At 48.9% G+C, this 22,250-nt stretch overlaps 1 protein-coding gene and 1 long non-coding RNA gene across 30 annotated transcripts in view; one reads left to right on the top strand and one right to left on the bottom strand.

The window, feature by feature from the left end:
• Positions 1-22,250, top strand: part of AOPEP (aminopeptidase O (putative)) — a 404,877-nt gene that overhangs the window by 286,508 nt on the left and 96,119 nt on the right. For all 27 annotated transcript variants that reach the window (XR_011379142.1, XR_011379141.1, XR_011379138.1 and 24 more), the window contains 2 exons: positions 19,450-19,512; positions 19,930-20,004. Coding sequence is in view for 19 of the 27 variants with exons in the window: in XM_070049764.1 (XP_069905865.1) it covers positions 19,450-19,512; positions 19,930-20,004 (138 nt within the window). In the remaining 8 variants the exon portion in view is untranslated. The remainder of the gene's footprint in view (positions 1-19,449; positions 19,513-19,929; positions 20,005-22,250) is intronic.
• Positions 16,073-18,767, bottom strand: LOC127482818 (uncharacterized). 3 transcript variants are annotated; one of them, XR_011379145.1, is made up of 3 exons: positions 18,629-18,767; positions 17,512-17,693; positions 16,073-16,284 (listed from the first exon to the last, which is right to left on the bottom strand). It is a non-coding gene; the product is annotated as an uncharacterized lncRNA (long non-coding RNA). The 3 variants fall into 3 exon arrangements; XR_011379146.1 differs by having other exon boundaries at positions 16,073-16,300; positions 18,466-18,683; XR_011379144.1 differs by having other exon boundaries at positions 18,466-18,679.

The following is a 22,250-nucleotide window of genomic DNA, read 5'->3' as shown; positions in this document are numbered from 1 at the left end:
AGTCAGGAGTCAGGAGCTTCTTCCGGGTCTCCCACGCGGGTGCAGGGGCCTAAACATTTATTCCATCTTCCACTGCTTTCCCAGGCCATAGCAGAGAGCTGGATAGGAAGAGGAGGCTGCTCCACTTCTGATCCAGCTCCCTGCTAGTGCTCCTGGGGAAGCAGCAGATGGCAGCCCAGGTCCTTGGTTCCCTGCACCCATGTGGGAGACCAGAAGAAGCTTCTGGCTCCTGGCTTTGTATTGGCCCAGCCCCAGTCCTTGTGGCCCTTTGGGGAGTGAACCAGCAGGTAGAAGATCTCTGTCTCTGTCTCTCCCTTTCTATATATAACTCTGCTTTTCAAATAAATAAAAATAAATCTTTAAAAAAAATTAAAAGTCATACCTGGTGGTATTAGCAAGAAGTAGATGTCCATGCTCCCAGAGAGTACTGCTAGGTAGTACTGTGCTAAGTAGTACTGTACTAAATACTACTGGAAGGATCTGATTTGACGCTGTTCACATATATTGAACTCTTTGAGCCACAATGCATCACGATGAAATAGGAAACATAATTTCCTTGATCCACAAATGAAAGCCCTGTATGCCTCCTCCTTATTTCTCCCTTTCAAAACCTGACTTCCAGAAAGAATCTGAATCTCATTCACTGCTAGATTCCAAGTGAGTCCTAGGAATTCAGCGTGGCTCCTCTCCCTCGCTGATCCCCTCTGTCAGTGTCAGAGCTCGGCCTTCCACAGTAGAACTGTCAGGCAGCCAGAGCAGATGGATGAGGCTTACAGGAGGCAGCTTCTTCCAGGATCTGATGAGACCTCCGAGCCCAGTGCCGTCCCCCACCCTCCCATGCATGTAGCTCGTACATCTGTTCCTCATAAGGGATTGTGGTGATCCAGACATGAAAGGAGCAGGCACTGACTGCACAGTGCTGAAGAATTAATTCTGTAGGAAAAACAGGTACACACATAATTAAACTAAGGCAGAAAGCGGCATGTGGTGACAAGCTATCTTTGAGAGTCCAGAAGAGTTTGTTCGCATTATAGAAGTAGAGGTTCAGTTACTGTTTGAAGCAGTTTTTTTTTTTTTTAATATTTATTTTATTTGAAAGGCAGAGTCAGAGAGAGAGAGAGAGAGAGATCTTCCATCTGTTGGTTCACTCCCTAAACGGCCACAATGGCTAGACCCAGGCCAGACTGAAGGCACGAGTCCTCCCACATGGGTGCAGGGGCCCAAGCAGTTGGGCCATTCTCTGCTGCTTTTCCAGGCGCATTAGCAGAGAGCTGGGTTGGAAGTGGAACAGCCGGGAGTTGAACCAGCACCCGTATGGGATCCTGGCATTGCGGGCAGCAGCTCAACCCCCTACACCACAACGCAGACCCCTTGAAGCAGTTCTTGAAGGACAGGTAGAGTTTACATAGGTGGAAATAGGGGTGATAGCCATTAGGGGCATGAGGAGCAGCGTGACCAAAGCTTGGTGGTGGAAAACTGGCTGTATGTGTTTGAGTGGCATCAGATCAAGTCAAATCTCACTGTCTGACTGGCATATCATGATTTTGATTAAGGTACAGTGGGGGGTGGGGGAGTGGGTGAGGGCAGGTGTTATGGCATGGTGGAGTAAGCCACCGCATTTGATGGATCTCATTTCAGAGCATTGTTTGTATTCCCAGATGTTCCGCTTCCTATCCAGCTCTGTGCTAATGTGCCTGGGAATGCAGCCGATGATGGCCCAAGTACTCATACCCCTGCTACCCCTATGGGGAGACCTGGATAGAGTTCCTGGATCCTGGCTTCCACCTGCCCCAGCCTGGTCTGTCGTGGCCATTTGGGGATTGAACCTGTGGATAGAAGATCTCTGTCTCTCTGCCTTTCTCTCCTTCTCTGTGACTTTGCCTTTCAAATAAAATACATAAATAAATAATGTCCTAGTCCCAGCCAAATGACGGCAGTGTCTCCTAGCCGAGAGGTTGGGGAAAGAGACCTGCCCAGATGGCCTCACTCTTTCCCTGCCCCACACTAACCACGGCTGTTCTGCCCTGGATAACAGGATGAGTATATTTTAAATAGTGGTGAAATTCACCAGGCGAGTGTGTCTTGATCACGATTTGGAGTAGCAGTCTAATTTACCTTTGTGTTTCCCTTCTTAGGAACACGTGTGCTGTCGCTGCTTTTGCACGGGGAGCAGGCTTCACAACGGAGATTGCTTTGCAAGGCAGGGGACATGGGGACTTGAATGTGAGCTCACTAGATTCAGGAGCCACCACACTCGCATAACAGCATTCGGTGGCTTTGCCAGGTAGACCAGCAGCCCTGCCTGAGAGGCCTCCCTGGGCGAAAGGGCAAGCTCTCCTCTCCGTGCAGGGACAAGGCAGGCTGGCGGAGTGAGAGGAACAGTTAGACTGATTTCTGCATGTTGGCTTTTCACTTGGAACTTTCATGTCCAGAAGCTGTTACTTTTTTTTTTTTTTTAAGATTTGCTTATTTATCTGAGAGGCAGAGTTACAGATAGGCAGAGGCAGAGAGACAGAGACAAAGACAGAGAGATCTTCCATCTACTGTTTAACTCCCCAAATGGCCACAACAACCAGGGCCGAACCAGGCCAAAGCCAGGAGCTGGGAGTTTCTTCCGGGTCTCCCACCTGGGTGTCGGGCCCAAGAACTTGGGCCATCTTCCACTGCTTTCCCAGGTGCAGGGAGCTGGACCAGAAGTGGAGCAGCCGAGACTTGAACCAGCACTCATTTTGGATGCCAATGTTGCATGCAGTGGCTTTACCTTCTGTGCCACAGCGTGGGCTCCTATATGGATATTTAAAAAAAAAAAAAGCCTTAACTATCTGGAAGACCAAAGACCTGTCTGTCCAGAGACCAGATACTGGTGCCTGTAAGGGGTAAACATGAAGCCACATGAAACAGCACTAATTAATGTAATGCAGAGGAAGTATCCACATCCCACTAATGATAGGGGAGAACACGGCGGCGTTGGCCAGCAGGGACTGAGGCCTGGGTCCTTCAAGGTCTCAGAGTGGACGCTTATTTTTAAAGTGAACATAGAGAAAGGCATGTGAAGATGGCTTTCTCAGTTAAGCTAAAGAGCATCTGAGAACCTCTTCTTTAAAAAGAATCAAAATTCTGAACTGGCCCAGATGGATACAGACATATTCATGGTATGGCACTGTAGAGAGAAATGTAATATTTGCTTGGTGGACTGAGAATAAATCTGTTCTGCCTTTTGAACCAGAAGGAAAATGAATCAGAGCCATGAGCTTTGAAAAGACTGTTTGGCTCAGTCCAGCTGATGGAAATATTTGGTAGTTAGAGTGAAGACTGGGTTCTTGCGGGAATTATAGCTCCTTAGGCCTGGAAGAGACCCTCAGGGAACCCTGGTCGTCAGAATCATCCAGAATTCTGCTAGGAGCTCTGGATCCCAGACTCACCCCATACCCACAAAGTCAGAATCTTCACAAGCGAGAGCTGGCGCTGGTTGATAACAAGCCATCATTATGTCACACCGTGGAACGCGTCCTAACAAAATAAGCTTCGTTACTAAGTCCAGTCTGAACTCTTGGGACCTCGCAGCGTCATACTCTTCCTGAGTGATCCCAGTATCTGCTGTTGTAGTTGAGTTCACTTGTTCCAGCCCGATGCCAAGCCTGATGCTCCAGCCAGGTCAGGCACAGGACATGCAGAGCTGAAAAGGCCGCCGACTCTGCCCAGGTCTGTGAGGACATCCGCAAGCCAGCCCTTGGGCAGCAAACACAAATGATGCCTCTGCCACACAGCTGGGGACCTCGGAGGAGGAGGAGTGGTCGAGGTTGCCGTGTGCAGTGGAAACAACATGCTTGGAAGCAGGAGACTCCGCTGCGGGGCTCCACTCAGCCCCAGGGTGGTCGCCTCACTCAGCAAGGGAGCCGGGGGACCATCCTCAAAGTGTCCAGATGGGTGGGCTACGTTCACAGGCGCGGGCATTACATGGGTTTCAGGCTTTTATGTATTTTGCAGCCTTAGAGAGATTTGCATCAGGAAGGCCTCTTGCAGCCCTCATACCGGGCAGTCCCATGTGGTAGGATTTCCTTGCAGTGGACTTTCGTCTGTGTCATAGCCAGAGCTCCTTAGAAGGAAAGAGCAGTGTAAACCCAGTGTATTACAAAAATTGATCAGCATTAGAATATCAGCCTTATGGCGACAGAAGAACATCTGACTCCTCTTTGGAAGCAGACCTGTCCTCAGTCTCTTTTTTTTTTTTTTTTTTTTCTGTTATTGGGTTGAAGGCACAGGCTGGTGGACTCTTCGTCAGAAACAGATTTTCTGTCTGCATTGTGCTCTTCCTACCCCCTGCAAAGTAAAGCCCCGAGAGGCAGCAGTTCAGTGAGTTGGACACGGGGTGCCCCCGGCCCTTGCCTGTTCGACACTGCACAGCCCCTCACCCTGGCATTAGCATCAGCATCTCCCCCGGCAGCCCCTCCGCCATGCACACAGGGAACTGTCCCACAGCCCCTGACACCAGGACACCCTCCTGACAAGGGAAACTGAGTACCTGTAGGGCACAGGCCGTTTCTCCTTCTCTTCTGTGCAGAGCCATTATGTGGTACTGAATAGGGGCGTATTTAATATCCGCATGGCCTGATATTTCTTGGGTGTGGCTTCTCTCATTGCACTGTTAAATATTAGTCTTCCTGTTATTGCAAGGCTTTCCGGCTGATCTGGAGTCACAGCCTAGGAGCCAGTCTTGGACTGAAGTATTTTGTATTTTTTTCATCAGCGTCACTCATAGTCCAGTTCAACCTCATCTCATCTGTGCCTTAGTTTTTACAAAAACCTGTGAATATATAATAGAGGAGCGTAGCAGAGAGCCCTGAGCTGTGATGCTCTCTAATGTCGTGAACGTCTGTTCTTTCCTGTTCTTGATGCAGAATGTGGAGCCGTCTCTCCAGGGCCTTTCAGCACCGTGTGTCTCAGGTACACTTGTGCCTCTCTTCCAGGAGACAGTCCTGAATGACAGCTCTGTGTATCTTGAGACTGAACATCTTGCATAGGAAAGACTGTGTTTTATTGCCTCAAAGAACTAGTATGTGTTTGTGGTGGCAGTGAGTGAACGTGTGTGGAGAGATTAGTTTAGGTCTTTGCCTTTGGAAAGATACAGCCATTTGTCCTTTGAAATGGGAGCTCAGTTAGATAATAAATACCAGATCACCCAAACAAGCAAATGGCCAACCAGAAAGTGCCTTCGTGTGTCTTCTCAGTCACCTAAGGGATGTTTCCCATATCCTCCTAATTTGCTTTCAAAAGCAAAACCCCCAGCTAGAGTCCCTGGCTTCTGCCCTCGTGCTGTCCCCTGGGCTAACTCGAAGCGGGATGGCATCACAGAGCACAGCCAGGTGGCAGCTGGCCAGCACGCGTATCACGGGTCAGGGTGATGGTCAGTGATTGTCAAACTGCCCAAATGCAAATGTGCGTTTAAAGTAGGGCAGTGTTCCCGGCCCACACCTCCGCAGCGGCGCTGGTCCGTTATTTAGTGGACTCAGTAATGAGTGTGCTCGTATCACTCAGCAGAAGGCCTTGTCCTTTGAGGTCTGTCCCCTGCCTTAGGCCTTTATGAGCTCAGTATTTCCTGCCTCCGATCCTGTCTGGTTGAAACGGTTACCATCACACACTGCGAGCGGGCTGCAAACAATCTGAAGCCTGAAATGCCAGGCAACATTATTTTGAGGCTAACAAACAAGAGTGCAGGCTGGGTGGAGGCGGAGAGTCAGTTGTGTGATGTTTTCGCAGCTCGTGTTCTTGTGGAGTTTTGTTCAGCAAGGTGGAGCCTACGTTGGAGAAGGCCGTTTAGTCCATGAAATACAGCTTTGTGGTCAGCCCTGCTGTCACCAAGCTGTGTGGCTGTGGATGAGCTCCTTCCCTTCTCCGATACCTCACTGCTTCCTTGGGGAGTGAGGGGGAGCTGGCCTAGGCGAAGGGCAGAGCCCCTAGGAGCCTTATGTGCCAGGAGGCCTGTGCTCTGGGTACCTGCTCACTCCAGAACAGAGGAAAGTTGGGGTTTATTTCCTTACTGTCTTCCTATCCATCCTTGGAATCTGTTGAATTGCTCTCAGATTTAAAAGTTGTCCTTGGTTGGGGCCAACATTGTGGTGTAACACGTTAAGCCTCCATCTGTGACGCTGGCATCCCATATGGGCGCTGGTTCAAGTCCTGGCTGCTCCACTTCCAATCCGACTCCCTGCTGATGTGCCTGGGAGAGCAGCAGAAGATGCCCCCAAGTATTTGGGCCCCAGCACTCATGTAGAAGAACTGGAGGAAGCTCCAGTCTCATGGCTTCCGCTTGGCCCAGCCCTGGCACTTGAGGCCATTTGGGAAGTGAACCACTGGATGCAAGATCACTCTGTTTCTCTCTCTCTGTTTCTCTCTCTCTCTTTCTCTCTCTCTCCCTTTCTCTAACTCCACCTTTCAAATAAATAAAAAATAAATCTTTAAAAATAGGAAAAAAAGTGCGCTTATCCTTGGTTTGGACTAATAGTGGAAGAGTTTTTATACGCTTTATCCCGCCTAGTGTTTCACAGATTTACCCATCAAGATATCCTGTTTATATTTCCCCTCCCAGGACAGATTGCTATTTGAGAGACTGTTGGGAGGGATCTTAAGTAACAGCCAATCTGTAAGAGCATGTAAGCTAGCTGAGGAATAGGCATTTGCTTGGAGTCTTGTTCACAGATATTAACATGTCTGACCGTAGGAGATGATAAACCTTATAGCCAGGCTCCTTAGTATTGAAATTCTAGCAGGTCAGCAATGACTGCAGTCAGTTTTACTTGGGACAGTGGTACCTCTTATTATTTTTTTATAAATACCCACATATATGGTTGTTGGTCGGTTGATTTTCTTTTTATTTATTTATTTATTTATTTAAAAGTCAGAGTTAACACAGAGAAAAAAGGAGAGGCAGAGAGAGAGAGAGGTCTTCCATCCGCTGGTTCACTCCCCAAATTGGCCACAATAGCTGGAGCTGCGCTGATCCGAAGCCAGGAGCCAAGAGTTTCTTCCAGGTATCCCATGCAGGTGCAGGGGTCCAAGGACTTGGACCATCTTCTTTCCCTGGCCATAGCAGAGAGCTGGATCATAAGTGGAGCAGCCGAGACTCGAACCTGAGCCCATATTGAAGCCAGCACTGCAGGCGGCGGCTTTACCTGCTGTGCCACAGCGCTGGCCCCATGTACCTCTTATTTCTAAGACACATTTTGAGTCATAAAAGTGAAATATTCATTTACATGTTTTGCCACAGTAACCTCATGGAGAAAGTCAAGTGAGTGCCAGGGTGGAAGAGAAAGACATTGGGACCAAATGCTCTGAAGCAGTGCCTCGTTTTTTTTTTTTTTTTTTTTTATGCTGCTTTGTATTTAAATCATTTGAGTATTTGATGCTTATATTAAAAAGAAGAAAAAAACAGAACCAATATTGAAATGTGTATGAGAAATTACTACAGTGATTGCTGCATATCTTATAGCAAAATGTTGCAGTGTTCCTTAAATTGAGAAAGTAGAACCTATTTGGGGTTGAAATGATCAAACCCAGATGCTTTCCTGAAATTATATTTCTGGTGCGTTTATATGTCTGTGACAAAGTGTGCTACATGCTAAAAATATTTTCCTTTGTGGGCCAAGGGAAATTTCAAACCACACTGAGGGACACACATATCAGATGGTTTTTCTTAAGTGTGTTAAGGGCATCCTGGTTGTTATTAGCCCTGACTTTACAATATGACATTATTTATGCCAAAAAGCTTCACAATTCAATTCTTCTTCAATTTCAGCAACTTTATCGGCATGAAAATGCATGGAAGGGAGGCCAAAGTCAATACATCAGAATCTGGGACTAGGACTCCAGGGCAACAAGTGATAATGGGATTCGGGTGGCGATAACTCCTTCATCCCTGGGGTCTGTTTCCTGGAGCGAGGAAGTCCCCCCCCCCGCCCCCCGTCAATTGGCTCCTCCTGCCTTGTTTCCACGTGCTTCATCTCTTTCTCTGTTTCTTCTCTCCCTTTTTCCTCAGCAGTGCATGCTGTCTCTGTTCAAATTCTACTCAGATTAAGATACATTTCTCTATTTTTAAAGTTTTATTTATTTATTTGAGAGGCAGAGAGACCAAGAAAAAGGGGAGTGGGTACAGAGAGAGAGAGCAAGCAAGTGAGTGCCTATCTGCTGGTTCAGTCCCTAAACGTCCGCAATGGCTGCCTAGGGTTTGGAATGGGTCAGCACTGGGAAGCAGGAACCAATGCAAGACTCCCATGTGGAAGGAAGGAAGGAATTACTTGAGCAGGAAGCCGGAGCCAGGATTCGAACCCAGGCACTTTGATGTGGGACGGGAGCGTCTTTACTGAGGCTAAGCGCCCACTCCTGCATTTGTCTTTAAGACTTGTCTTGATTGTATTTATCACAAAGTCATTTTCTCCACAATTCCCACTGCTCTTTCTTCCTCAAATTGTATTTCTCAGTCATGGTCATTGATTTTTTAATTGAGCAACATCTGCTTGGGTTTTGCATAAATGTTTCTAGCTACTGTAAGTGGGCAAATACAAGAATATATAGATTATCTAACTCTCTGTAGAACTGTATTTTTTACCTCAGTCCTCTCTGCTCCCAGTACACTGGAGTACCTCATTTTGCATATTAGAAAATCCAGAATAAAAAAGAAGACCATCTCTTTTTTTCTTTTTCTTTCTTTTTTTAAGATTTATTTATTTGAAAGGCAGAATCAGAGAAAGAGAGGGAGAGACAGCAAACACACAGAAATCTTCCATCTTCTGGTTCACACCCCAAATGGCCCCAACAACCCAGGCTGTGTCAGGCTGAAGCCAGGAGCCCAGAGGTTCTTCCTGGTCTCCCACGTGGATGCAGGGGCCCAAGAACTTGGGTCATCCTCGGCTTCTTTCCCAGGTGCATTAGCAGGGAGCTGGATCCCAAGTGGAGCAGCCAGTTTGCCTGCCCCAGACTATCATTTTATTGAGCAGGCTCCAAGCTAAGTTCTTTATATTTAATAGCTATTTACTTTAGACACAATGCCACAAGGAAGACATGATTATTATACCCATTTTGTAGAGAAGGAGACCGAAAACCAAATCTACCTAATTTGTAAGCCCACGTTCTTAATGACTACACTGGCTTTAAATGCATGTAGCTGTTATTGGGATTTGTGATGTTTCTGCATCTAACACCTGGACATGCTAGTACCTTAGAGAACAATGTAGAAATATCAAATTTCCTTTTATGACATTCTTGTAACAACAGTCAGCTTATTGTTTTGAGCAGGACGGGGCCAGAAGCGGAATTATCTCCTTTAGAGCGAGGCAGAGGTGAAAGGGAACGTGTTTCCTCATGTCCTCCAGTTATCCCTGCAAGGGACAAGTACTTGTTTGTGGTGGCTCAGATGCGCCGTGGACCTGCATGCCCCATCCACGGGCACCAAGCCGATGCCAGGTCAGGCTTTTCCTTATGATGTCACAGCTCAGTTATTTTTGAGACCTTTTAAAAGTTGACTTAGGTTCAAAACACCAGACTGGTTTTTGTTTGTGCAGGGAAGGAGGAGAGGAATTCGCATGGACTGGTTGACTTTGTGCCTGTTGCGTTCTGAGTCATTCCAGTCATCCTCGCCACGGCTCTCTTTCCATTGCATCCGCCCAGAGAGGTTGTGTGAACTGTATGCCCAAGGCCACATAGCTTCTCAATGGCAAAGACAGAGCGTGCCTAGGTCTGAGTTCCCGACTGCATATTTCCCACTGTGCCAGGGCTTTGTACCAAGACAGCTAAGCCACAGTCACAGGACGGCACTGAAGAACAACAGCTGAATATTCGATTGTATGTTAGCACAATTTCCCCACGTCCTTGAACTTCATAGAGCAAGGTAGTGAAAATGAGAAACACTCACAGAGAAGGCAAAGCTAAAACAGACCGTAAAATAATACTCAGAAATGACCAGAAGGTTGTTAGGTTTAATAGACCCTAACATTCCTAATATTAATATGAATATAAATTAACTGGATGGATTCTGAAACCCCATCTATTAGGAGGTGTTTATGATAAGTCTAATAAAGCTCTAGTGTTCTTCGCGGTTCTTTTCCAACTATCATACGGGTGAGCACAAAAGCTGTGTTATGTGCAGAATGGCTGGGTTTATCCCTGGTAGAAAGAAGTTATGTTTGGTATCTAAAGAACAATGAGAGTTTGCTGCTTGGCTGATCAATGCTGGATCAAGTTCACATTCCCCGGTTCCCACTCTCCCACCTACACGTTCAGCGGGTGGGAGCAGAGCAAAGAGAGGGAGGACAGGTCCTTTTTCCACAGTGAGAGAGAGGGAAAGAGAGAGAGAGAGAGGGAAAGAGAGAGAGAGGGAGAGAGAGCGAGAGAGAGGGAAAGAGAGAGAGAGAGAGGGAGAGAGAGGGAGAGAGAGAAGGAGAAGAGAATGCGAGCCCGGCTTTCCTAATATGGACACAGCTGGGACAGGGTAGCGTTAAACACTGATTTAATCCAGTGCTGAAGAAAACCTCCTATGAAAAGTAAAGGGATTAGCAGCCAATTAATTCTAGCCTTCCCATTGTTTTCCTGAAACACCTCCTTGTATGGAGCGAAATGTTTGGTGAACAAACACTCCGGAAAATAGCTTTCTCTCATATATTATTTATATTTGGGGCAGTCACCCCACCCCAAAAATGTGGTAGGTGTTACTTTTCCTTACTCTGTGTGTGTGTGGTGAGAGAGATTTTTACCTTTTAATAGCAGTAGGATGATTCAAGCCTGTTCCCCTTGTTTGTAAATTGTACTTCATTAGGCTCCTTTTGCAGGCCGGATGACAGACAACCAGTGTGCATGCCAAGGTTTTTAAAAATAGACAAGCCAGGGCCATGGGCTCCCCATGCATCCCCTCCTCCAAAGCTGTCGGCATGTCCGGGTGCACACATTTTCAGATACCACACCCACCCCGTCTCAGGAAATGACAAGAGGGTACCTAGACAAGGCTGTTTGCTCTTGAAGCTAGCGAAATAGCAACACGTGAGGTGTGTGTGTTTTTAATTAATTAGTAGCTAATATCTTTTATAAGGCAAGATGCCACAATCATTTTCCTATAGCATCAATTTATTTGAGTCTTTTCTAAATAAGGAGGCCTATTTGGTTAGAAAGTGCCCAAGACTCAAGGAAGTTAGCATGGGACAGGACCACATAGCAAAAGGTCTTTTCACAGAGTGTCCCCTAATTCCCGTCACCAGCCTTCCCTACCCACTGTGTTTGTTTCAAGGGAATGGGCGACAGCCATCACCAGAATTAGAGCAACGTCTGGGCCGGCACTGTGGCGCAATAGTTTAATTTTCCACCTGCGGCGCTGGCATCCCATATGGGCACCGGTTCTAGTCCCTGCTGCTCTACTTCCAATCCAGCTCTCTGGGAAAGCAGCAGAAGATGGCCCAAGTGCTTGGGGCCCTGCACCCATGTGGGAGACCTGGAAGAAGCTCCTGGCTCCTGGCTTCGGATCGGCGCAGCTTTGGCCGTTGCGGCCATTTGGGGAGTGAACCAGCAGATGGAAGACCTTTCTGTCCGTCTCTCCCTCTCACTATCTGTAACTCTACCTCTCAGATAAATTAAAAATCCGTTGGAGGTGACACCTTCACACTCAGCGTCTCAGGTCAGCACTGAAGCGCATTCCCTTGAAGACAGGATCACTCAGGATCCAGAGTGGTTCTGACCATGGTCCTAGAAAACAGAGCCAGACCTGAAATGTCAAATACCCATTCATCCATGCCTCTGCTTCTGGTAGTGGGTTGAACTGTTCCACTTCTTTGCACACGTGTATTTAACTTCCCTTGCCCCAGATTTTTAGTTTTTTAAAGATTTCTTTATTTAACTGAAACAGTTACACAGAGAGAGAAGGAGAGGCAGAGAGAGAGAGGTCTTCCATACGCTGGTTCACTCCCCAGATGGCCACAACTGCTGGAGTGGCGCCGATCCAAAGCTAGGAGCCAGGAGCTTCTGCTGGGTCTCCCACACGGTGCAGGGACCCAAAGACCTGGGCCATCTTCTGCTGTTTTCCCAGGCCATAGCAGAGAGCTGGATCAGAAGAGAGGCAGCCAGGACTCGAACCAGTGCCCATATGGGATGCCGGCACTGCAGGCAGTGGCTTTACCGGCTACACCACAGCGTGGGCTCCCCTAAGCGTAAGCTGTAGAAAATGATACCTGGGCCGGCCCGGCATCCCCTCCTGTCCAGCACTGTGTCTGCCGTGCTCCCAAGGACTCGCGGTCACAGAGCACAGCGCAAGGCCGTCCTGTGTGGTATTGACTTTGAAATGTAAATGCCTTCCAGACGAGTAACGTTTCTTCATAGGAACCAATTAGAGATGGAACGTCATTAAAATGACCTACACTGGGGTTCTCAGTGCTGGCTTCACACTGGGATCCCAGGGGAAGGTTTAAAAACAGCTGATGCCTGGCTCCTGCTTTAGAGATGTGACTCTCCGTGGCCTGGACATGTGGACTGTTAGCCAGCCCGCACTCTCAGTGATTCTGTTAAAGCATCAGGAAAGGAAACTACTGATCTAAAGCCCCTTCTCCCTGGTACGTGTCAGTGCAAGTTCTTTCGGGTCGGAACGGCCTCGAATGTCAAGTTGCTGTGAAGACGCACATTCACACAGGTGTTGAAGGGGGAGGGTAACATCCATTTTGTAGGAAGCATCTTTGAGCAGACTCTTACGGTATGGAATTATGTTCTGTGGGCTGTGTTTTCACGTGGGTTGATCCAACCCACAAAACAAGCCAGTATTTTACAGTGAGCCGGACAGGCTAGGTGTCCCTCGCCTCTCAGCGTGCAGCAGACACAGCACTGCATTGCCAACCAGGAGCTCCAAGGGCCAGGCGACATGGAGCACTGAGGGCCTGAAATTCTCTGAGACTCCGTTTCTTAGTCCTTGAGGTGGGCCTGTGTGAGCCGAAGCACTTTGGCCAGCCATCTGCTTATGCACAAAACTGGCCCTTGTTCTCTGTGCAGAGTGTGTGTGTGTGTGTGTGTGTTAAATCTTAAAAGCACTTCCATCCAGCTTCTTGCAGTGTTGCATTGCTTCTCCAATCTGATTCCCTGGAACTTGATAATGACCGAGGGCATCCTATCCTAAGCACATTCCATACATCACGTGAGCCCCCCAGCTCTTAGTGAGGTCCCACCGCCCGACAGGGACTGAAACCCAGACAAGCCACCCCTGTGCCCCTGTGCTCGTTGTCCTCCACCGGATTACTGCCCTGTCACGTGAGTGCCCTGAGGCCAGGGATGGTGTCCTCCTTGTCTTTGTGTCGGAGAAGTCTAACGCTGTTTGCAGTAGGCACGCTCTGTTAAGCGGATAACCTGCCCATGTGTCCAGTCTCCATCCTTGCTTCCTGGTTTTCATATCAAATAATACAGAATACTTGGTTAGCTTTCTGATAATACGCCTGTGTGATGTTTATATAGTAGTATGTTTATTTTTTGTTTTATTTTTAACAGTTCTTTTCCTTGAAATTTTTAAGTGAAGTACAATCATAGGGGCTAAACTTCCACACTTAGTAGAGAGAAATATTAAGATTACAAATTTTTTCTAGACCCTTCTTCTCTGTTTTCCAAACAGAAATAGAAAAATAAGGAAAGAAAAATATCAAACCAGAATACATTATTTAATCACACTCCTCCTTATCCAAAGCAGAGTGAAGGTAGCTTCTAAAGCAGATACACATAGCAAGGTAGAAAAAAAGAAAATGAAGCAAGGGGCTGGCCTTGCGGTGCAGCGGGTTAATCTGCCACTTACAATGCTGGCACACCACATTGGAGTGCTGGCTCGAGTCCTGGCCGCTCTGCTTCAAACTCAGTGCTCTGCGGAAGCACCTGGGAAGGCAGCTGATGATGGCCAAGCCTGCCACCCACACAGGAGCCCCAAGTGGAGTCCTGGCTCCTGGCTTCAGCCTGGCCCAGCCCTGAGATTTGGGGAATGAAGCAGAGAATGGGAGATCTCTTTGTTTCTCCCTCTCTGTCTGTGTCACTCTGCTTCTCAAATTAAAAAAAAAGGAATGCAGTGGGGCCAGGAATTAAGTTAGCTTATAGTGAGCCTGTGCTGGCTAAGGGAGGGTCACAGAGCTCAGAGCTTTCTAGAACAGAGTGCAGTGCTCCAGGAGCTACAAACAAGCCAAACTGCTCCTGATGCTGACTGATGGCGGGAGAAGCGTCTCCTGTGGGTCCCCTCTAATGCAATAAACAGCCCTCTAAACCCATCCTTCCGGTAAACACTGTGATGGATTTTATGGGGCCGTTTCTTATAATGCACCTCAATAAAGGTTGACGGCTCCTTACCAGAACCTAGTGCGATAAGAGGAGTTTCACACGAAACCCAGAAGACAAAGTCCAGGGCCGGCTTTATGGTGGTCTGGCTTAATCCAAGGATGGATTTAATAGTAACCAGGCTAAGGCACTTGGACATCAGAAAGCTCTGTGAGTGTCCGGGAAATTGAGGGATGTGTGTGCTGTAGGTGTGTTGTTGTTTCCTGGAGAGCTGGTAGCACCAGTAGCCTCCATCAAGTTCTCAGGGTCGAGAAATGGAAGCACTGTTCCCGCAGTCGAGCTGTGCGGAAGTTTTTGAGCAGTACTGAGATGAGGGTTGTGGTTCCCGTGAGGAAGAAGCCCTGCTGGCCAGTTCACTTGCAGGGCTGTGAGCTCCCCAGCAATCAGCTCTCCAAGCGTGGGATTGGTTTCAGTTTCTGAAAAGTAAGTTGTACAAGGACATCCATCAAGAGGTCCTGGCTGCGGGGCGAAGCCCTCCTAGAAAGAAGCTAGGCAGGTATTCATTCTAACATGGAGACAAAAATGGCAAGAATGCAAATTATGTGCAGTTTTTCTAAAATCAGCTCAAAAGACCAACACAGAGGAATGTTACACTTAAAAACAGTAGAACAGAAAAAAAAAAGGAGAAAAAAAAAAACAACAGAAAAAATATTAAAGGCATAAATATTGGCTAACTTTGCTCCTAACCCTTAGTCGTTATTATTGCAGGTGTATCTTATGTTGGTTTTAAACTATTGCAGACTGGTGTGACCTCTTCCTTTTGATTCACCCTGAATCCGTGTTGGCAATAAAGGTCCTTCTAAAGCTGGCGGAAGCTTCTGGAAACCTCTACCTTGGACTTCAAGGGTCTTTTGACTTCTTACAGTGGATGGTTTTCTGTCCGCTGTGCCCAAGGGAGTGTAATCTGCCTTGTGAGGCTGTTTGGGATCGTGAAAGGCCTCCAAGCTGACCAGGAAGGACATCCCTCTGTGTCTGCCCCATTCACAGAGGAGCAGGAATTGCAGGTGCACCCAAGATGAACGATACACACTCGTAGCACCGTCTTTTTCCTAGTGGATAGAAGAAAACTGAAAAAAAGTCTTCTCTCCAAAAGTAATCTCCAGCCTCTAGGTTGAGTGAAGCATTTGTTTTAAAGGTACGGCCTTTCCCTCAGCCTCCGAAATTGTCTTCAGCTACCACGAACTGCTTTGACAAGGCATCTTAGAACAACTTCCTTCCAGAACTTGTGTCTGTACTAGGTGAGGCATTTTAAAAGATAGACTTCAAATGGAAACCATCTGCTTTTAACAGTTAGCTCTCGGGTGCTTTCACCACGTGGTTATTAGAATATTCTACCCCAGAGTACAGAATTCCAACTTTTAAAAAAGTGGCCTCCTTCCTGATACTCCACAACCTACATTTCACTGGTGTCAGCCCTTGAAGACAACAGGTGGACAACAGGATAAATGTGTACAGAGTGCTGACCATAAAAAAGTCTAAATATTTCCCCAGTGTCATACACTATGTTCATCTTTCATGCTAGGCTAAACTAAGTCCTAGCACCATTTTGTAATACCAGTTTAGAGATTAATATCTGAGAGAAATTAGAAATGTTTCTCCTTTTTATGTTTCTTTTTTAAAATCATTTTAGAAACTACACTACAATGTAACTGATGTCTCACATTTTCTCTTTTTAAAAATGCATAGCTCTAAGCTCTTTTTAAGTTGAGATATCATAGTAGTAAAACAAACAGGAGTTCATCAGAACAATCTTAATTTTGTTTAAAGATGTATTTATTTATTTGAAAGATGGAGTTACAGGGAGGAAGAGGCAGAGTCAGCAAGAAAGAGGTCTTCCATCCACTGGTTCACTCTTCAAATGGCTGTGATGGCGAGGTCTGGGCGAGACTGAAGCCAGGAGCCAGGAGTTTCCTCTGGGTCTCCCACGTGGGTGCAGGGTCCATCTTCCACTGCTTTTCCCTGTATTAGCAGGGACCTGGATTAGAAGTGAAGCAGCCAGGGCTCAAACCAGCACTTGGGACTCAAACCAGCACCCATATGGGATGTTGGCGCTGCAGCTGGCTTATTAACCCAATACACCACAGCACCAGCCCAGAACAATGTTTATCTTACAAGCTCTCCTCCACCTAAGTTTCATGTTCCATTGTTCCGTTTCTTCCTTTTTCTTTCTGTTCACTTGCTTAATATATTTACTGAGCATCTACTAAATGCCAACGCAGCGTTTTTAGTAATTGGAAGTCTAGAACAAAAGAGAATTTCTTTATTCCGGGCAGATAGACACTCAATAAATTAATGAAAAATATCTATAATAACCGTGTAACACAAAGAGTGAGCCGTAAGGCCAACTATGGACCTTAATCAATAATCATTGATCAATATGATTTCTTCAATTGCAATGAATGCAACACGTTAATGCAAGATAGGGAAACTGTGTGTGTGTGTGTGTGTGTGTGTGTTGTTTTGAGGGGGTGAGTTATGGGAACCCTGTGCTTTCTTTTCCATTTCTCTGTAAAACTGCTCTAAAAAATAACAGTCACTTAATTAAAAATTAAACAGAAGTAATAGGACACTGTGAGAGGGAAGTGGTATGATGTAATTTGCACTGGGAAGTGAGGAAAGACCTTTCTAGAAAGTGTTGTTTAAGCACAGAACTGGAGGCCAGGTAGGCACTAACCTGGCAAGGAAGAGAAGGGAGGCGCCCTCAGCACAGCCCAGCGCTAGGACTTCAAGCACCTTTGGAAATACCACGCTGGCCCCTCTGTGGAAGATGGATTATGGAGCCGCGGGGCGAGGAGAGGAGCACGGGTACACATTAAGAGGCACTTAGGCCAGACCGCAGCTTCTGCTTCCCGCTCACCCGTGGACCAGGAGAGCTGAGGGACAGCACTGAGATGTAGCCTTTGTTCAGTTTATGTGGGGAACCATTAGGCTCTCCCTGAGCCGGGTGCCAGTACGAAAGGAAGACTGTCAGGGGCCGCCAGACTGGCAGTCCTGCCCTCAGTTCCCGAGGTGCTTCCACTGGCTCAGTGGGATTTACAGAATTAAGAACAGTCCTGTATGCGTGCCATTCAGACTACAACCAGGCAAACATTACAAAGGGAAAAGGAAGCCCTCAAGTACTGATCACCTCCCTGTAACAACAGCTTTTCATACAAGTCTGCATAAGACTTGATTTGCAATACTTACTTTTATTCCTGGGACTGGGTCGTTGCACTTGATCTTGACTTTTCTTCCTTCTAAGACAGTATATTGAAAAATTGTTGGGATGTCAATGAAGCATACCCTCAAGGAAGGTCCCTTTAAGCTGCACACTGTTCAGCTCATCAGTATTGAACGCTTCGTATCAGAGTTCCTGGGGCGGTGAGCTCCTGAGGAAGACATTCCAGTGGGTCAAAGGGATGCGGCTGCCAAGACAGATTTCTATTGATTCTGGACCTGTTATTTGTAGCATAGAAGCTTGGACAGTCAAAGTTCTCTTTCCACTTAAAAAACCAAGCAGCTCTGCATCATCCACTTTACCATTTGTAGTTGTTCACCTGCCTGTGTGTATGCGCAAGCAAGGTTCTCAAAGCATTAACTATTTTATGCATTGCTTTTACAGTAGGAAAATGATATACAATGGCTGTGAAATACACATAAAATTTGCAAGTAGGCTGAAAAAAATCTTTAGCAAATGAGCATGCATTTCCTAGCACTTAGCTAATAATAATACAAAAAACGGTTAATATATCTATTTGTATTCTTCTCTACAGCCAGAATCTTTTTCTGTTCCTGCAAACACAAACACTAAGTGAGAACCCCGCATTTGCGCAGTCCCGTTGTTTATTTAGTAGGAGACAGCCATGCATCATCAATATAATTTTAAGTGGTCGAGTTATGAATATGGAACGAGGGGATAAAATAAAGTTTTCCACTCTGATGTCTCCATTAAGAAGCTCGTCTTTGTGTAAAATGCTCCATGGCAAAGTTGATTCTATTTAAAGTAGTGAGTTTGATCTTGGCTTTGATCTAAACCTTTTGATCTTGAAAGAAAGATGGAGTAGCAATAAAGAGAGGGCAGGACAGATTTTCTTTAAAGAAATGCGATAAAGTTAAAGGGATGGTCAAGATCACCGAACACAAGTACCACCCGACCCTCACCAGCAAGCTAGCTCCACCACCTTGCGATGCCCAGGGGAAGGTGGCGGCCAGACCCAGGGTACCGCAACCCTCTTGTAAACCTAGTGGACACTTTCTCCCTAATCACGAACACAGATCGCCTCCTTCTTAATTCCACCCCGCCGCTTTGGGGGTCCGCGCCGACCTGGCCCAGCGCCGCCGGCGGAGCGCGGCCGGAGCGCAGCGGCTGCTGCCCGCGCAGCGTGGGGCCGGCTCTCCTGCGCTCCCGGCCTCTCCCCGGGGGAGGTCACCTGCCACCGCCCCGGGGCCCGGAGGGGCCCCTCAAAGCCGTCTACTTAATGGCGTCTGAGCCATTCCCGGAGAGCACTCCATTAGCGAAGTTCCTTGGCCTCGGCGAAAGCCACCGGGGCCACTTAAGTTTCTGACCCGCAGAGCGAGTTCAGGGTGGCCGTGGGGCTGGGGGCGCTTCGCCAGCAAAGTCCTCTGGCTGCGGGCAGGAGGCACCCGGGCTCCTCCCGCAGCCTAGGGACCCCAGTCTCGCGTACCCGGGTTTGGGGGGTACCCGGGGCGGGGGTGGGGCGATAAGGCGTGTGCGCCGGGGGAGGGGGCGCGGGCAGGATCTGGGGAGAGAGGGGAAGATGTTTGCAAAGAGAACAATGAAACAGCCGGGCTGGGGGCTGGGGCGGGGGCGACCTGAGGGGAGGGCGGCGCGGCCGCCTATACCTTTAAGGCAGGCCCCGCCTCCGCCCCTGCGCCCGCCCGCCCGCGCCACCGCCCCGCGCCCCGCGCTGCCCGCGCTGCGCCTTAGGTGTTGCGGGCCGGAGCACCCGCGGCTCTCCGTCCGGCTGGCGGGGCGCGGGGCGCGGGTGCCGCCGCCTCCCTCCATCCTCACCTGCCGCGGCCGAGGTACCGGGCGGGCGCGCGGAGTTGGTGGATGCGGGGGAGGGAGGCTGAGGCGGCACCGGGGAGGATAAACTTGACTCTTGTCGTCTGCTTCTCCCGCAGCAGCTGCAGAGGGAGCGTCAGGCCGGGGCGGAATGCGGGCTCGCGCGGCAAGTGGGCGCCGAGGTGAGTTGCGGGGCTGCGCGGCCCTCCCCTCCCAGACGCGCGGGCGGTGGGTTCCGCGCCGCAGCCACGTCCCCCGCGCGCGCGGCACCGCCGCCGCCGACGCGCGACAGCGGCGGGTAAGATGGCCCTTGCGCACGGCTCGGGCGCGCACGGGCGCGGACCGGGCCCTGGACCGGCGGGGGCGGCCCGGGGCGAAGGTCGCTCGGCCCGAGCGCCCCGCAGACCCGAGGCGGCGGGAGCGGTGCGCAGAGCGGTCGCCCCCCGAGGGTCCCCTGCGCGGAGGCGTCCCCGCGAGCGGGCGGAGGTGCCTGTGGCTCGCTCAGGTGAAGCGGGGAAGACGGGGTCGCCCAGGGGGGCGGCGGTCAGGACCCTGTCGGACGGTTTAAAACGCGCTGTGGTGTGTTTTTTGAACTTCAGGTCTCCAAATGGATTCAGGTGAACCGGAGACCCCGAAAACGGAAGCGAGGGGAGCGCGCTGTGGTGTTTGAGAAGGTAGGGTCCCCAGCGGGGAGCGCGAGAGAGCGAGCCTTGGGTTGCGGGGTCCCCCCGAGGACTGGATCACTGCCATAGAGTGGCCTTTTTTGTTTGTTTGTTTGTTTGTTTTTGAGTTTTTATTAAACTTGACAATAAGCCGTGCCATCTGCCCGCGGTTCTCGCGAAGTCGGAGTGGCCGGATGGAGGAGGCTTGGATGCTCTCAGGAGCGCAGGACCTGAGCAGGTCCCCGAGGCTGCTGGTGTTAGCACTCCACCGCTGGAAGAGGAGTGTGCTCGCTCCGCTCCGCTGGTGACAGGCGCCCTCGGCGCCCCCGCACCTAGACATGAAATTGGGGAGAGGAAAACTGGCGGGTGACTTTGAAAACACCAGGAGAGTTTTTCTGTGTATCCTAAAGCAAATGAGAACCCCCACCCCCAATCCTCCATGTAGAATTTCAGTATGTTCCTTTGCAGAGGTTGGTTCTGTGTATCTTCTCCCAAGATTGTATTAAGAGGTGATTTGTCACTCTGATAAATATGGTGAAATAAGGTAAGTAGTCTGTTTTCTAGAAGACTGGCAAACTCTCAAAAGAGAACCTTTTTTTTTTTTTTTTTTTTTTTTTTTACCAGCGTTCCAGCAGATCTGATTTTTGTTGCTTTTGCATGATTCTGTCGGATTCTTGATCGCACCCGGGGATTAAAATAGCGGTGTGTTGTTTTTCTGCTGCCCGAGTGTATGATGAATCACGCCCGGCTCTGAAGCCAAATTCTTGCTGATAGCATCGCTGCCAAGTCCTGTGATGTGTTGCCTTAGTATGGGCATTGCAGTGGCCCAGGGTGCCCCGAGCATATCGGGATGAAGGTGGTTCCAAAGTCTCAGAGGGCAGTTAAGGATACCAACAGGGCAGCTCTGCTGAGAGCCGGGAATGGGCTGACCAGCCTGGCAGCGGACACTCAGTGTGTGGGGAAAGTGGTCCCCCGGCTCTTCCCTTTGAGTGTAAGTAACTTCAGCTACACGGTAACGGAAAAAGCCGTCCCTTTAAACAGACTTGAGTTTTGGGACCCTACCTTAGCATGCCTGTGGTAGGGGGTGTGTGTGTGTGTGTGTGTGTGTGTGTGTGTGTGTGTTTAACGCTTATGGTTTAGGCACTTTTGAAAATGTTTTTGAGATGGTGAATGAGACCATAAAATATTCAAAGAAAGAAGGCATTCCTGTCTTCCGTAGTATTTAAAACAAAGTTTGGTAGCTGCTATTTTTTTTTTTTTTTAACTAAAAATAAGATCACCAAGGGCACAGTCTACCAGTACCCTTGTGGACTGCCGTCACTGCCCAGATCCGACCCAGAGGCAAGATCTCTGTGACACCCTTGATCTGAGCGACCACAGCGCCTTCTGAGAGCTGGGGACACGGGCGCAGGGGCGGGGGGGGGGGTTACCTGAGGAGAATGAAAGTTCTTCACGCAACAGTTTCTCCTCCACGGAGGCTGCGGTGCACCTCTGACTTCTGTCCAGACAGAAAACGTGGGCAGCCGCCCTTGTCAAGAGAACGCGACCGTGGAGTCAGTTGGGACCAACATTTGCTATCGAGGGGAAGCTTAGAACTGACTGGGTTTGAGGGTGGAGTGGGAGGAGCACAAGAAAATGGGAAATTCCTGAGTCGTATCAGGGCACGGTAATTATTGGGGGCCCCAGCATTTTCTCCTGGCCCTGGGCAGCACCACTGAGCCCTTACCCTGCTGTTTTCCTCTGGGCATCCCCCCCCCAGGGGAGGTTTGGAGCTGACTGAGGCAAAGCCTGGGGTATTTCAGCACCCCAGGGCGTTAGAGCAGAGGCACCAGGCTGCCCATTTCCCTTAGGTGGTGGGGAGCTGTGTCCCCTCTTCCGAGACACAGAGTGGACCCGGTGGTAATGAGTATTCAGTCCAAGGTCACGTGGTCATAACCTTTTTGCTAGGATTTGAACCTGTTGTTAGTAGAAACCTAGGCAGTCCATTTACTGAGTCTGAAAGTTATTTATTTATTTTGCTTAAATTCCTGCCGTGCCACAGTGGTAGAAGGAAACTGGCTTCTCGTTTTTCACACATGCACTGTATTTTTCGTCTGCATTACAATTAGCGGTGTTTTGTGCTTTCTCCCCACGTGGGTGCAATAAGCTGTAGCCCTCTCCGGTGGGTGCCCCCTGCTCCTCGCACCCTTGTTTCTTTGCCTACTTAGTGCTCCACGCCCACCACCTCTGTCCACACCTGCCAGCCTTCCTCGGGATTC

The sequence above is a fragment of the Oryctolagus cuniculus genome, chromosome 1 (genome assembly GCF_964237555.1).
Source record: "Oryctolagus cuniculus chromosome 1, mOryCun1.1, whole genome shotgun sequence".
Classification (NCBI taxonomy): Eukaryota; Metazoa; Chordata; class Mammalia; order Lagomorpha; family Leporidae; genus Oryctolagus; species Oryctolagus cuniculus.
The sequence above is the reverse complement of the archived record's forward strand: the minus strand, read 5'-3'. Positions and strand labels throughout refer to the sequence as shown.